This window comes from Macaca fascicularis, chromosome 13 (genome assembly GCF_037993035.2).
Source record: "Macaca fascicularis isolate 582-1 chromosome 13, T2T-MFA8v1.1".
NCBI lineage: Eukaryota > Metazoa > Chordata > Mammalia > Primates > Cercopithecidae > Macaca > Macaca fascicularis.
In genome coordinates, this window is record NC_088387.1 from 83,597,452 (window position 1) to 83,613,163 (window position 15,712).

At 35.9% G+C, this 15,712-nt stretch overlaps 1 protein-coding gene across 11 annotated transcripts in view; it reads left to right on the forward strand.

Moving 5' to 3' along the window:
* Nucleotides 1–15,712, forward strand: part of HNRNPLL (heterogeneous nuclear ribonucleoprotein L like) — a 42,977-nt gene that overhangs the window by 12,496 nt on the left and 14,769 nt on the right. For 4 of the 11 annotated variants that reach the window (XM_074011951.1, XM_065527165.2, XM_074011953.1 and 1 more), the window contains 5 exons: nt 4,929–5,166; nt 6,822–6,902; nt 8,547–8,648; nt 8,735–8,807; nt 13,350–13,421. In XM_074011951.1, coding sequence (XP_073868052.1) covers nt 4,929–5,166; nt 6,822–6,902; nt 8,547–8,648; nt 8,735–8,807; nt 13,350–13,421 — 566 coding nt within the window. Of the gene's footprint in view, nt 1–4,928; nt 5,167–6,821; nt 6,908–8,546; nt 8,649–8,734; nt 8,808–12,879; nt 12,963–13,349; nt 13,422–15,712 lie in introns of all 11 variants that reach the window. The other 7 variants (XM_005576085.5, XM_074011952.1, XM_005576084.5 and 4 more) reach the window with 4 other exon arrangements.

Here is a 15,712-nt window from a genome sequence, read left to right on the forward strand (position 1 = left end):
TCACACAGGTTCCCCCTGTCTCTTCCCACAGCTGGTGTATGCTTAATAATATTAACTTAAGTGAAAACGTAATTAGAAAAGTGAATCTGCTGCCAAAAATAGACACTTAAAAATTCTAAATTATTTTTGGAGTATGCCCGGCTGTTGTTCTTTTCTTAGTATAATCTAGAGTTGATTTTATTATTTTTTTCTTGATGAATATGTTTAGAGCTTTTATTATAGCTACCGAAGACACAGATCAAGTTCAAGTATATAAATAGAAGAGAAATTTCAATGTATTTTCTCAGATACTTACTACTTCAATTTTATAAAAATTCATGGTTAAGTTTTTGAGTATTGAGAGGATAATGCATAGATAGTGACGTAGTGATCAGAGATGTCCAGCAGGAGGGTATCGAGCAGAAATGGATTATTTCTTCAAAGGAATAGTAGTATTAGGTGATACCTTCCATCATGGTATAATTTTATTTTCTTCGGTGACCTCATTGAGAAGTAAATGACTTGGCAAATACACATTAACCTTGGACGTACAAATTGAGAATCCACGTGGGCATAGTAAAGTTTGTATGTTGAAAGTGTATCACTAAGTTGATTATATCAATTCTCAGTCATTTGGAGTGGATATTGGAATTAAATCTGTGTGGAGAGTTACATATTAGGTAGACAGACTCCTTAGACCTTTAGTCTTGCTGTTGGCAGTAGACTAACCCCAGTCTCTATAAGGACCTTCTAATGATTATGTAAGTGGCACGTTGTCCTGTGGAATTATAAAGAGGTGGATGTCTGTGCTTTATTTTTCTTCTATTCTTGTATATTTAGGGCTTTAAAATTTATTTTCTTGGGCAGATGTCAGAAAACAAGTTGATGAGCAAATACAAATGGAAACTTTGGGAAGCACTAACTATTTTGATGTTAATTAGTACCATGACCTGAAGGTTAGGGATTAAAGAAAGAACTATTTTAAGTTAGTAATTTGAATTACTCCTGGGTGGCCTTTGCATTTTTAGACTCTAGGTTGTTTGATACTTAGTCTCCGGTAAAGTCTTCCGTATGTGAATGTCATTCAGTTAATTTGCATCATTTGCCCTCAAGATTGGTAGTTATGTGGTTAGAAAAGTCTGTGAAATAATTGGAACAAATTAGTGTGTAATTAAGAGCTTAATTGGCATAAATAAGTATAATAGGAGTTTCAGTTGTATGAAATGAACTTGCATAAGAGGTGGCTGCTATTAAGGCTGAAAGAACCTTGAACAGACTCCAGTAGAAATTTTGCTTCAAAATGTTACAATTTGGAACCTTTCCCTTTATTTAGTGGAAGGTGTGGGATTATAAACAGCATAGAAACTGTTTATATTAAAATGGTGAATTACCAAGTTCAATATATAGTATGCTTATATCTAAAAACTAGATGCATAGGAAAGAAGCTCAGAAGAAAATATAACAAGATATTAAGAATGGTTGTGTTGTGTCAGGATAAAATTGCTTGTATTTGTTAACGTTTGTTATTTTTCTATACTGTATGAATTATAATCAAAAGAATATTTAAAGTATATGTTGTATTTCTTTTTCCCCTTCTCTCCCATTAAAGGAGATATTAGGAAATGATTAGTTTTACAATACAACATTTGGGACCCGGTTTGTGCACTAAATCTGTTGTCTTCTCCTATGTTTTTTTTTAGAAATTAGTAAAGATGTTTAAATTGATGGAGTTAAAAGCATTGATCCCACCATGTCCCTTAGCTTTTTTGTTTCTTTAGCCTTTTGTCTCTTTGATCTCCCACTCTTTCTCATATTAATACCTTTTTTCTTTATTTTTTTGAACTCCTGGGCTCAAGCAGTCTTCTCACTTCAACTTCCCAAGTAGCTGGGACTATAGGCACAAGCCACCATACCTGGTTTCATATGAGTGCGTTTTAAAGATTGAAAAAAAACTGTGCACCAGACAATTTAAGCACATGGTAAAATGTCTGTAACATTTCAGTTTTTTTATATTGAATATTGGCAATAAAAAGGAAAATAAAACATTTTAATTTTTTCTTCATTGATGCTACTTTTCTGGGTAACCTTCACTTTTAAGTTGTGCTTTTATCTCATTTCTTTTTTTTTTTTTTGAGACAGAGTTTCACTCTGTCACCCAGGCTGCACTGCAGTGGCGTGATCTCGGCTCACTGCAACCTCCGCCCTCTGAGTTCAAGCAATTCTCCTGCCTCAGCCTCCCAAGTAGCTGGTATTACAGGCACCTGCCATCGCACCCAGCTAATTTTTTTTTTTTTTTTTTTTGAGACGGAGTCTCACTGTCGCCCAGGCTAGAGTGCAGTGGCACGATCTCGGCTCACTGCAAGCTCTGCCTCCTGGACTCTCACCATTCTCCTGCCTCAGCCTCCCAGGTAGGTGGGACTACAGGCACCCACCACTATGCCTGGCTAATTTTTTGTATTTTTAGTAGAGACAGGGTTTCACCGTGTTGGCCAGGCTGGCCTTGAACTCCTGACCTTGTGATCCACCCACCTCGGCCTCCCCAAAGTACTGAGATTACAGGCATGAGCCACCGCACCCGGCCAGCTCACTTCTTATTTTAGTCACTGAAAGCAAATTTACTAAGTCTCTAACAGGCCAATAAATAATTTACTTCTGTATCTGTATTAGTCTGTTGTTAACATTGCTATACTGCTATAAAGATGTACTTGAGAGTGGGTAATTTATAAAGAAAAGACATTTAATCGGCTCATGGTTCTGCAGGATATACAGTCTTCTGCTTCTGGAGTGGCCTCAGAAAACTTAGAATCATGGCAAAAGGTGAAGGGGAAGTAGGCATGTCTTTACATAGCCAGCAGGAGAGAGAGAGAAAAAAAGAGAGAGGGAGAGAGAGCGCGCACACAAAGGGGGAGGTGTTGCACACTGTCAAACCACCAGATCTTGTGAGAACTCTGTCAGGAGACAGCACTAGGGGGATAGTGCTAAGCTATTAGAAACCACCCCCATGAGCCAATCACCTCCCACTAGGCCCCATCTCCTACACTGGTGATGACAATTCAATACGAGGTTTGGATGGGCACATAGAGCCAAACCATATCAGTACCTTTATAATTTTGTTTTCAAATGGCATCATTAGCATAATGACATAAACTTAGTAATACATTTAGATATTAAACCAACTTTTTTGTTTTGTGAAAGAAGATTTTTTCTCCTTGAATTTCTTTAGCATAGACCTGATACCAGGATTTTCTGTTTTCCATGTGCAAGACTTTAGAACTTCAGTGAAGCGTCTGTGTTTCTAAAATGAATGTCTCCTGGGATTTATATCTTGCACTTTTAGTTGGTAAATATTTAAATCCAACACCTTGTTTTTGTACTTCTTTAATTTTGAATGATACAGGTGGGGAAAACTAACAAGCCCCCTAGAGTAACAAATATGTGCCAGGCTCTGTTTCTAGCTTCTGAGGACATAAAGATGAATGAGGAAAGGTATGTTAAAAAAATAATAATACAGTCATAGTTACCTTTTATTGAGGGTGTACAACGTGCAAGGCAATCCGCTTAGCAGTTTGTATGTAGTAACTCTAATCTTGACAATTCTCCCAAGTTTTATCAATGAGGAGGCTGACATTTATTATAATAATAATTTGCTAGGCTGTAAGGTGATCTGTTTCTTATTAATACTGTACCATTCGTCAGTTTCCATAGTGTAGCAGTAGGTCGTGGATGCCTGATTGAGAAACAGTGATGTCACTGAGTACTGGACCCGACATTTCTTTGGCCTTCTGCTATTACTAAAACCACTTAATTGTATTTTAAAGCATTTTTAAGGTTCTCGTTCCTGTGAATAGAGGACGTGTTTCCCCCATTGTGATCCATGTGCTGTGATTTCTGTCTTCCACCCTTCCTTTACTTCTTTATTCTTCATTTTCTGTTTTAAAATGTATCTCCTCCAAAAAGAACTACTTAATGTGTTGTATTTTGGGGTTTTTTGGCTGCTTTGTTTGTCTCTCTAGTAAAGAGTATACTATGAAAAGTAAACATCTTACCTTCCTGCTCATAGACAATCATGATTGCCATATTCTAATGAATTTTTTTCATGGATGGTTAATAGTAAAAATGTTTCGGAGGAGATTATTTGTATGAACTTTGGAACTTTGGTCAGTCTGTGGTTGCTTCCATTTATATCTGTTTTAAAAGTAAAGTCAGTTCTTAGCTGTTAGTGTGGATGTTTATTCAAGAAAATTCAAGAGAGGTTCGTAGTTTCTGCTGTTAAGTAGGGATTCTGTCTGCCAACCTTCTGTTGAGTTTAGTCTCCGTTGGTTTCTGTGTCTTTGAAATTTTCTAATACTGCTTCGGAGTAGCACCCCAAAGAATAAACTGGGTTGTCTTGTTAGTAACTAATAACAGGTAATTGTTTTTGAGGAGATCATGAGGTAGATAAACTTAATCACTGGGAGATAAGCTTTCATATGTGTACATCTACCTGGTGTACCACAATTCTTTGGATGATTTAAGAGTTGATTTATTTTATGCCTGTAATCCCAGCACTTTGGGAGGCTGAGGTGGGCGGATCATGAGGTCAGGAGATCGAGACCATCCTGGCTAACACAGTGAAACCCTGTCTCTACTGAAAATATAAAAAATTAGCTGGGCATGGTGGCGGACATCTGTAGTCCCAGCTACTAAGGAGGCTGAGGCAATAGAATGGCGTGAACCCAAGAGGCGGAGCTTGCAGTGAGCCCAGATCGCGCCACTGCATTCCAGCCTGGGTGATAGAGAGAGACTCTGTCTCAAAAAAGAGTTGACTTACATTGAACACAGGTAGTGAAGAGTACTAATCTGTGGGATTTGACACATTTGTATTAAAGTCTGCTTTTACCTAATTGAGGACAAATAATGTTAACGGAACTTCCTGTGTTTTTGTGTTTCCTCCTTATCTCCCTTTTCAGCTATGTGATGATGATGCCATTTAAACGACAGGCTCTAGTGGAATTTGAAAACATAGATAGTGCCAAAGAATGTGTGACATTTGCTGCAGATGAACCCGTGTACATTGCTGGTCAACAGGCTTTTTTCAACTATTCTACAAGCAAAAGGATCACTAGGCCAGGAAATACTGATGATCCATCAGGAGGCAACAAAGTTCTTCTGCTCTCAATTCAGAATCCGCTTTATCCAATTACAGTGGTATGTGTTTCAGTGTGACAAATGAAATTAAAAGTGATTTTGCAGTTTGTGTCCATAGTGACTGATCTGTAGTTTTTTCATTACCATCTAGATACTAGGAAATAGCTTTTTTAATTTTGAAAATTAATCTTGACTAGCAAGTTTAATGAACAAAGAAAAAATGCTGAGCACTGTAGTTAAAAAGATAAGCACAGTTGTCATAATTAAATAGGCACATTGAAATTTTTAATGTATAATCAGTACCAGTGTTGGTTTTGATAATAAGGAATTAGAGAGACTTGTTTGAAATGGTTCAAAAAATCTCTGTCACGCATATGCCAGCATATGTGTAAGAGCATCTACTAGGTAGTGACAGAATCCCATGTTACGGTAAGATGCACATACCATTTTGAACTATTTTGCAATAGCTTGTTAAAAATCTGTCTTTGATTTACTTTAAATTCCCTGCTTCTTTACTCTTTTGAAAAGTGTTACTGGTGATAAGCTAGTAACACAGACACTTGATTTTTGTAATGAATAGAAGAACATCATAGTAAGGGAAACTTCAGTTGGTATCATATGTAGTCTGGGCATATGATACTGGGACATAAACTTAAAGCGTAAGATATTCTTTAGATTTAATTAGACATTTTGTATCTTATAGACTTATAAATATATATAATTAATATATTTATAATATTCGGTGTTGGGAAAACATATAAGTAATATAGTATAGGTACTCTGTTTTTTGTTATATCTCTGGTGTGTAACAATGCAACTGTAAATTATAGGTGCTCAAGAAATTTCTTGGTAGTTGAATAGTTACTCCTAAGTAGGTATTTAGAATCTTAGATGACTCAGGCGTCTTGTTTAGTGACATCTAACTGTTTGATCTTCCTTGGGACTTTTCTTTATAGCCATTATCCCTTGAAAAATGAGTACCAGAGTTGTTCTAATATTAGCCCTTAATACATATTTATTACTATAATGCAAGTGATTATAATATTAAACATTTCAGAGTCACATTTGGAAAAAATACTCATTGATTATAGTTTCGGTTTATTTTATATCATCAGAAGTTATTTTAGTCACCTATTAAGAAAATAACAATTGAGGATTCATTTAGGAGATAAAATAGGTGACAGTGCTTTCCAAATGTTCCATTGGAACTACTTTAATGTGGGTGTATTGTTTAGGTGAAGAAATAACTTAAGATTTATTAAAGTGTAATAATTTTAGGCCAGTATGGTGGTTCATGCCTGTAATCCTAGTATTTTGGGAGACTGAGATAGTAGGATTCCTTGAGCTTAGGAGTTTGAGGCAGCCTGGGCAACATAGTGAGACTCTGTCTCTCCAGAAAATGAAAAATTAACCTTGTGTGGTGGTGCATGCCTTGAAGTCTCAAGCTACTTGGGAGGCTGAGGTGGGAGGATCGTTTCAGCCTGGGAAGTCAAGGGCTGTAGGGAACTGTGATCATGCCACTGCGCTCTAGCCTGAGCAACAGTGTGAGACCCTGTCTCAAAAAAAAAGTAATAATTTAAAAATCTAATTTTATTAATAATCAATAGAAATGACATCTTGACAGTTGATGGTTTTTAGGTAAAACAAAACGAAGCATAGCATTAATGTTTTTCCAAATGTAAAGTGTGAAGAAATCTTGTTCTTTTCCTTCATAGGATGTTTTATATACTGTCTGCAACCCTGTTGGCAAAGTGCAGCGTATTGTTATATTCAAAAGAAATGGGATACAAGCAATGGTTGAATATCCTTTATTTGTAAATTTTTATTGATGTGTAATTAATGCAGATCTTATTTTTTCTGGCTTAAGCATTTCTAGACAAGTGGTGTTTACTTTCTCCTCTCACAAAAATCTACGTGACTTAGATTTAAAAAATGAAACTGCAGTACTCATAGGGAATTTTACTATTTATAAGAATGACTTGCTACCAGAAAGCAATCTAGTACTTCCTCTTTAAGCTGTTAAATAACACTATTTGAAGATATGTACACTTGTACTATTTTGGAATTTATCCCAAGTGAACTTTTCTGACTCCCTCTTTAAAATAGTTTGGAAGTACCAAAACTTTAGAGTCAGTAAAATCTTACCTTTTTTTTATTGAACCTTTAAAATGGTAATGGTTTATGTAAGAACTTCTTTATGTTAAATTTGTCACACGTTGAGTAAAAAGAGCAAGTTTTACAAAATAGTATAGATAATACTCTTTCCCCCAAGCTGGACCCATCTTGAAAAATAATAATAAAGAGAAAACCCCAACCTACGTGTGCATGTGTATGCATAGAAATAGGTAGGGATATACAGCATACTCTTTAATAGTGCTTACTTCTGGCAAGGCACTTTTGTTTTTTTGTTTTTTTACCTTATATACCTTTGTGATTTTATTTTTTTTAAATTATGGAGTTAAGTATTATTTTTTTAAAACACTGATAAAATTTTAGATAAAGTATTATAAAACTCTGCCTTCTCAGAAATATATAAAAATCATATATTTTGTATTATTTTGGGTCTTTGTAATATTCTTCTTAAAGAGTAAAATCTTTTCTGTTTCAAGGTTGCAAGTTGTCCTTTGCTAGGGAATGGGACCATGCTCCATTATCTCCTCTGCTTTCCAATTTATAAAGTACTAATGATGACCTAAAAGAATTAAGGTAGATAGTTTGGTTGTATTGTTTTCTTTGGTACCCTTGATTTTTTTTTTTTTTTTTTTTTTAAGACAGAGTTGTGGTCAAGTGATTCTCCTGTCTCAGCCTCCCGAGTAGCTGGGATGACAGGCACCCACCACCACACCCGGCTAATTTTTGTATTTTTAGTAGAGACGGGGCTTCACCACGTTGACCAGGCTGGTCTCGAACTCCTGAGCTGCCTCAGCCTCCCAAAGTGCTGGGATTACAGATATGAGCCACTGTGCCCAGCCACCCTTGATCTTAAAAATAAATTCTCCTGGCCAGGCGCGGTGGCTCACGTCTGTGATCCCAGCACTTTGAGAGGCCAGGGTGGGCGGATCACGAAGTCAAGAGATCAAGACCATCCTGGCCAACATGGTGAAACCCTGTCTCTGCTAAAAAAATAAAACATCAGCTGGGTGTGGTGGCGCACACCTGTAGTCCCAGCTACTCGGGAGGCTGAGGCAGGAGAATTGCTTGAACCCGGGAGATGGAGGTTGCAGTGAGCCCAGATTGCACCACTGCATTCCAGCCTGGCGACAGAGCAAGACTCCGTCTCAAAAACAAAACAAAACAAACAATTCTGTTAAAATTCATCCTGAAATAGGTAAAACATTTCCAGAAATAAAAGAGCTACTTCTGATTATTTTCAATCCTGTCCTTTGGGAGTGAATAATGATTAAGTATCAGATACCTTAAACCAAATTTCCTTAATAGAGCTTATGTTTGAATCAGTCCTTTGTGCCCAGAAAGCTAAAGCAGCACTCAATGGAGCTGATATATATGCTGGATGTTGCACACTAAAAATTGAATATGCACGGGTAAATATTTTTTTCAACACCCTACCAAAGAAATATTTATGCTTTGGATATACAATTTGAACTTACATTATTTTCAATCTTAACAGCCAACTCGTCTAAATGTTATTAGGAATGACAATGACAGTTGGGACTACACTAAACCATATTTGGGAAGACGAGGTAGGTATTTCATGCATTTTAGAATGTACTTAATCTGCTGACAAATATTTACATGCAGTTAGATTCTTTTTTTCCTGAGATGAGCTAGTTCAAATGAAAACCTTGTTGATGAATGCTTTTGTTGCAAAAGGCCATGTAATGCTGGAAAATAACCTTGAACATTAGTGCCCCCTACTGGTATGTACTGAGCTATTTATATTTAGTTCAACAAGGAGCCCACACATTCAGGCACGCCCGCAGTTCAAGGACTTGCATTTCTCCAAGCAGCTCTCTCTCTTTGGAGGAGAGGAAACTGATTCAGAATATTCCTTACAAACTGCAAACTTGCACACTGCTTCTCTATGGAAAGGACTTTCCCCCAAGCTGGACGAGGCATTAAGAAGGATAGAGGACTCCAGCAGGCTGACTCTACACTTCATCATGCACAACATCGGCATCAGCAAAAAGCCCTCTGAAAAACTCAGACTCGCAATTCACCTTGACTGCATACTGCATGCACCATCACCCCAAGTTTTTAAAGGAGGACACTTAACAGTACTTCAGAATTGCATGGGATGAACACCATGATAGACTGTGCCCATTTATTCAAGTTGTATGTATATATTGGTCTGATTTCCCTTAAGGTTTCAGTTGTAGAAATTAAGACTTTCCACTAACGGAAACTAGACTTCATCTGCAATGTTGTAAATCTTAATGCCCATTACTGTAACTGTTTGCAGCTTAGATTCAAATTGTTAATTGGCAAATAACGAGGACCAGTTTATTAACAGGTCTTGGGAATTGATAACGCTCAACCAATCCACACAGATAGTAAAAATAAAAGGATTAGAAAGGTGCACACTTGCTGCACTTGTTTACTTTTTAAATTTTTTGTTTTTTCCTCAATTGTGGACACTAAACAAATTCTAACATAACGAAAAGGTGCATTATATGTGAAAGATGTTCTGTGTGGTTTGATTTTTGTAAAGTGGCTGTTTATAAGTTGTCACTTTTTGTAACAATTTAAGGTTATCACTATGTCAATTTGTGTAACTAGAAATTTTGACATTTCAAATGTAGGTGAAAGTAACATGTCTGTTCAAGGTAGAATATATTTAAACTTGATAAATCTGAAAATAAGAGCATTTCATTTGAGATGCATCTTCACCTATAAGTGCTAGATTTCATGAGCATAAATTTGACTGATAAAATTGTTCAACTAAGTGTGTGGCAATTCTGGAATATACAAATTAAAATGTGGATCTTGTAAAAACAAGGGGGCTGCAGTATTGGCTACATCTTAACTACAATATCAGTGTTTGAACCACAGATTGGAAAAACTCAAGATAAGTATGTCTGTAAAAGTCAGTGACTAGAAAAAAATTTTATGGCATACAAAATATCTTGGGCAGTGGGTACTCTATAGTGCATGTACTCTAGCAAAAAGAAAAAGACAATGTGATGATTGATCTTTTGCATGTTTGCATATTTAGGACTTTTACATGATTGGCTCCTTTAACTCTCAATTCCCAGGAAATGATCTTGCCTCATGCATGAAATTGCAAATAGATTTGTTTTGTAATGCAGCTTTGGCTAGACCCCATGTTTTTCACTACTTATGGAAATCTGCTTGGCCTAGGGTTGGTGCAGTTGATGTCAGTATTAAAAAGCAAATCCTTAGCACTCAAACAACAGGACAAGTGGTTGATGAGAAATCTCTCACTTCTGTCAATTTACAGTTTTTGACCACTCGGTTTTGTTTTTTAACAAAAAAATCTCATTTGAAATAGTTTTGGTTGTGGTTTTCTCAGGGTCTCTTTTAAGGTATAGATAAGCTTATTTTAATAGTGTTTACATTTATTCTTTTAAAAGGTCTGAAGTTTACACAAAGCCAGCTGAGGTTAGTTCTTCATATAATTCTAGTCGGTCAGATAAGTTTGGAAATGTGTAAGGTAGATAAGTGAATAGTGAAATATAATTAAAGCAAGTAAAAGAGTTTTAGTTTATGCTTTCAAGGAATTTTTTTTGTTTTCTAATTCCTTACAGATATTTGTCTTGCAAGACCATAACAGTTTATGTTTTTGTTTCTGTAGAGCTCTTAGCTTACACTCAAGTTGATAGCTATTGAAACTGTTAGGTTGCTATCCCTAAATAAAGACCTTCATAAACTTTTTTTTACCAAAAAAAAAAAAAAAAAATAGCTCTTTTAAAAACATAACTTCACTTTTTTCAAAGCCCTTTTCAGCTTGAGTTATATTTTAGTGTAAAGAATCCCTAACCAGGATGCCAGGGAACCCCTCCAGAAATCTTAAAACCTGTAGATAGGTGCATCTTTTTGGGGAGAAGGTCCACAGCTTCCATCAGATCAATTGACTCTAGGAAAGCTTACCACTGTTTAGAAACTTACATTTAGCCGGGCGCGGTGGCTCAAGCCTGTAATCCCAGCACTTTGGGAGGCCGAGACGGGCAGATCACGAGGTCAGGAGATTGAGACCATCCTGGCTAACACAGTGAAACCCCGACTCTACTAAAAAATACCAAAAAAACTAGCCGGGCGAGGTGGCGGGCGCCTGTAGTCCCAGCTACTTGGGAGCCTGAGGCAGGAGAATGGCGTAAACCCGGGAGGCGGAGCTTGCAGTGAGCTGAGATCCGGCCACTGCACTCCAGCCTGGGCGACAGAGCGAGACTCCGTCTCAAAAAAAAAAAAGAAAAAAAAAAGAAACTGTTATATTTAGTGTTCAGCTTTCTGCTCACTTCTGTTTTACGTGACCTATTAGGTAGCGAATACTTCAAATGAAGTGAATTATTAATGAGAATGTTTGGCTGAAAGATACCTTGGAAGATAATCTAACTCCTTCATTTATGAATGAAAATTGTTTCTGTGACTATACAGCAAACTAGTGGTTTAAATTGGAATCATCTGATTCCCAACCCAGTTCTCTTTCCTTTATAGCACACTGTTAACTCAGTAAAACTGAGTCATGAAGACATTATGGTTGTGGTTTTAAGATTCCTAGGTCAGATAAGGAATTGTATTTAGTGTTCGATGGCATATGCTTAAGCAGAGGAATATTAACAGGATGGATTAGTAGGCTAGATTGGCTCAAAAGGAGTGAGACTTGCATGATGAGAGACGTTAGAAGCCATGTAGTAGAAGGAACTGTGAATGTTAAGATTGAAGAAGAAATGACTTGGGGGAAATGGGGTCGGGGGGACAGTCATAATAACTACTCAAGCATTTAGAAGAGGTTTTGGACAATGACTAAGTCTGTAAGGCCCCAAATGGGGTAGAATATGGGTAGAGGATCAATTTCTATACAATATAAAAATTAATTTTCTCACAATTTAGGGCTATCTGGAAATCTTCTTATTGGTTTTGGGTAAGCAGAAGCTAAATGGTCCCAACTGACAGAGATGATGTAAAGAGAATTTTTACATTGAATAAAAGTTAAACTAGATGGTGTCAGTCCATTTCAATGCTACAATAACTTGGAATACATGATTAAAACTCTACTTCTCTAGACTGAAGTGAAAATTAAAGTATTTCTCATCTCCCATAAACCTCATTTGTTTAAATGACTAAGGATATAGGTAAAGCCTCTCTGAATATTCAAGGATTAGAATGACCAGAGTCTTAAGATTCATGTTTTTAAAAATCTTATTGGGCACTGTAATTTCATCAGCAAACTTTCTAAAAGTATTGTACAATGATTTTTAAAATTTACTAACCAACATGGGAGGTGCTATTTTAGAAACTTATAAGTAATTTTTTTGTTGATGTCTCTAATTAGATTTGGGAAAATTGGCATGCTTTTTCTGAAAATGTAGCTAGAATAAAAATTATCCTTTAGAGTATTGTAGTATTCTCATCCAATAATGTAGCCCCCTTGGTTAGCTTTATCTTGGCATCTTTAAAGTTTGGGGGTTGCTCATAGTCCTACCTGGTGTTAAGGTCAATAGACAATGACCTATTCATGATATAATATGAGCCAGTGATGTGAACATTTTCAGCTCTCAAGTCAGGTGTTTGTAAATATGTGCATATACATGTAAAATACTCTGTGTTTACTGATTGTGAAACCATGTAATACAGGTTGTTGTTGGCTTATGCTGAAACTTCTTGAAAGAAGCCCACTTTGAAAATGTGTTGCTGTTGAAGCTAATAGTATGATTCAGGTACTGTCTTTCAAAAGTACTGCACTTAAAGCTTGTTTTAAAGACATGTATTGGTAAAAACTTCTGTACAGTGTCAAACCTCTAGCATTGTGTACATTCACTTTCTGAAAAGTATCCATTCTTCCTTAAATTTGAAAGTGTGATTGTATTTGGCATTTGCCAAAAAGATATATTCAAGTTAAGTGGAATTTGTTAGATAGAATTAATTTTTTACACTCTTGGTGTTGTATTTAAATTGGATATGAATGGATGTTTAAAGTTAACCAGGAATCATATTTCTTTTATGAATTGTTGTATTGGATGTTTTGAATGGGTGTTTCCCATCTGAGAACTCTGTTAAGTACTTGGGTCAAAATTGTTAAAATCATGTTTCTACTTTTGTGTCAGATAGAGGAAAGGGTCGCCAGAGACAAGCCATTTTGGGAGAACACCCTTCTTCGTTTAGACATGATGGCTATGGTAAGTTGTCAAGGCAGAAAGAAGGTAGTATAGATGAACTGTTTGACTTGCTGCATTTCTGATGAAGTATGGCACATTTCTTGTCTCTGTATTTTTCCTGCGCATCTGCCTCGGTTTATATGGGATCAGTCCCTTATAATGTACTCCCAGGAGTTGTCCAAAATTTGTTTTCTTAGGATATTGATTATAAAAAAAAACATTGAGATAAGTGAGAGCTACTAGTCGGGGATTGAATACTTTTTTGCCGTTATATTTTGGTTTGGTTTTGATTTTTAATGGGTTCTGGCTTGTAAGAGGACCAGAAAGAAGAATTATTGTTCAGTAAGTGTATTTTCTTTCATTCCAGCAATTAGGAACAAAGAGGAATTTTGAGTAATAAAGGCAGAAAGAATAGGGTATTTGTCAAAAAGGAACCATGCTTTTGGTTAGACTCACCTTTTAGTTCTATAGCTGGTATTTTGGCTTCAGTTAAATTTGTTCATATTTATTCCCCTTTTAAAACTTCTCAGCTTTTACTGTTTGCTACGTTGACAAGGTTATGGAACCTAGAATAATAATCTGCCCCAGGAAAAAGTTAGGGTAACATTAGGTATCAAACTATTGTCCTTATAAGTAGATCTTTTAACTAGCTGTAAATGGTTTTAAAATATTCTTTAGTTTTTAGTGGTAGTTATTGACTCTACCTATTCTGTGCTTTAAAGTTGAAGCACAATACTATTAAAAGTGGCAGAAAATAGAAATTGCTATGTTGTAGTCTTGGGATTGGTCACTGAAAAGCACCTAGTATTGCCTATTGTCCTAAATGGTTCAAATTGCTTACATATTTACTTTAATGACCATTCTTAGCTGTGAGTTTTGGCTTATTTTCTAGTGTTTTTCTTTTGAACTCTGGTGGGGGGGGGAGAGAGAGAGAGAGAGAGAGAGAGAGTGAGAGAGAGTGTGTGTGTGTGTGTGTGTGTGTGTGTGTGTTTTAAGGTTCCATAGTCTATATGGCAGAAAAGATTGAAACCATCTCTGTTTTGTCAAAACAGTAAGTGTGGTATAGAATGAAAATCTTACTACAGTTGGTTTAGTGAATGTGTACCTTGATTATTTTTCTTAGTTATTCCTGTAACAGAGTAAATATTAAACATGGTTGTATGGGTAGTTCTGATCCTGCAATAAAGAAACATTGGGTGTCTTTTGCACTTTAATAATGGAGGATTACAAAAAATTTGCCGTTGCAAGTTTGTAGTATAGTTGTAGAGTCATGGCAGTCAGCTGAAGGCTAAAACCTGGTTAAATAGTTTGCCAAAGGGGATTAGAAACATCTGTGAAAGAATAAATGGCGGACAAGGAACTGTACTGTAGTAGTGTGGAAACAGATTTTTTCTTAGTATAAGTCTGCCTGCCTTTATAAAATTTTTACCAAAAAAGAGTATAAACAAAATATGTTATATACCCTGCAAAAATTTTTTATTTTTAAAAAGCCTATTGTGAAATTTTTTGAGAGTTGTGGTGGGATTGTATTAGGGGGATATCCATTCTGACCTGTCTCCATTAAGATATTTAACTCTGAGGTTAATTTGTTCTACTTTTCTAGAGAAGTAAGCAAAATGGGATATAGGAGGAAAGAGAGTGAATAAAGAGGCAGAGAAGTGAAGTAAGATGAGTAATAGGGGAAAAAGCAAAGATGGGGATGTGTGCTAGTGATATTGAGCCTTTTGACAAATATTGCAAATCACAAATGTATCCCTTCAGAACAGCAGTTCGGCAAAACAGGTTTACTTGCATTTTGGAATCACCTTATAGATTACCTTTCCTTTTCCTATATGATGACCTATAAGGGAATAGAAAGAGTTAATTATGGTTCAGGACCCATAGATTCCATCAGAGTAAGTTTATTCATTGGTTTATTATAGCAGTATGAAATATATGTGAATCATCACAATTCTTTACATCTTTTAATTTGGGAAGCCCAGACTTAATGATATGAGCTGGTAGAAGCTTTCTTAGTTGAACTGTGGCAGAAATTGATATATAGATTTATTTGCTATAAGCTCAAGAAGAGTTTGTATATTAATTTGTAGCATCTTTGGATATGGTTTGTAGACCAAAGATTTTAAAGCTTAAAAGATGAAAAATGCCTTCAAGATGTTAATATACCATTTATTTTTCCACATCAGTTTTTTAAATATTTGAAGCATTAGTTTTTTGAACACCCAGACTTTCTATTATCAATTTAGTATAGAAAACTTTTAAAAGACTTCTGATTTTTCTTATCTTAAACAATATAGGAAATAATTTAAGTA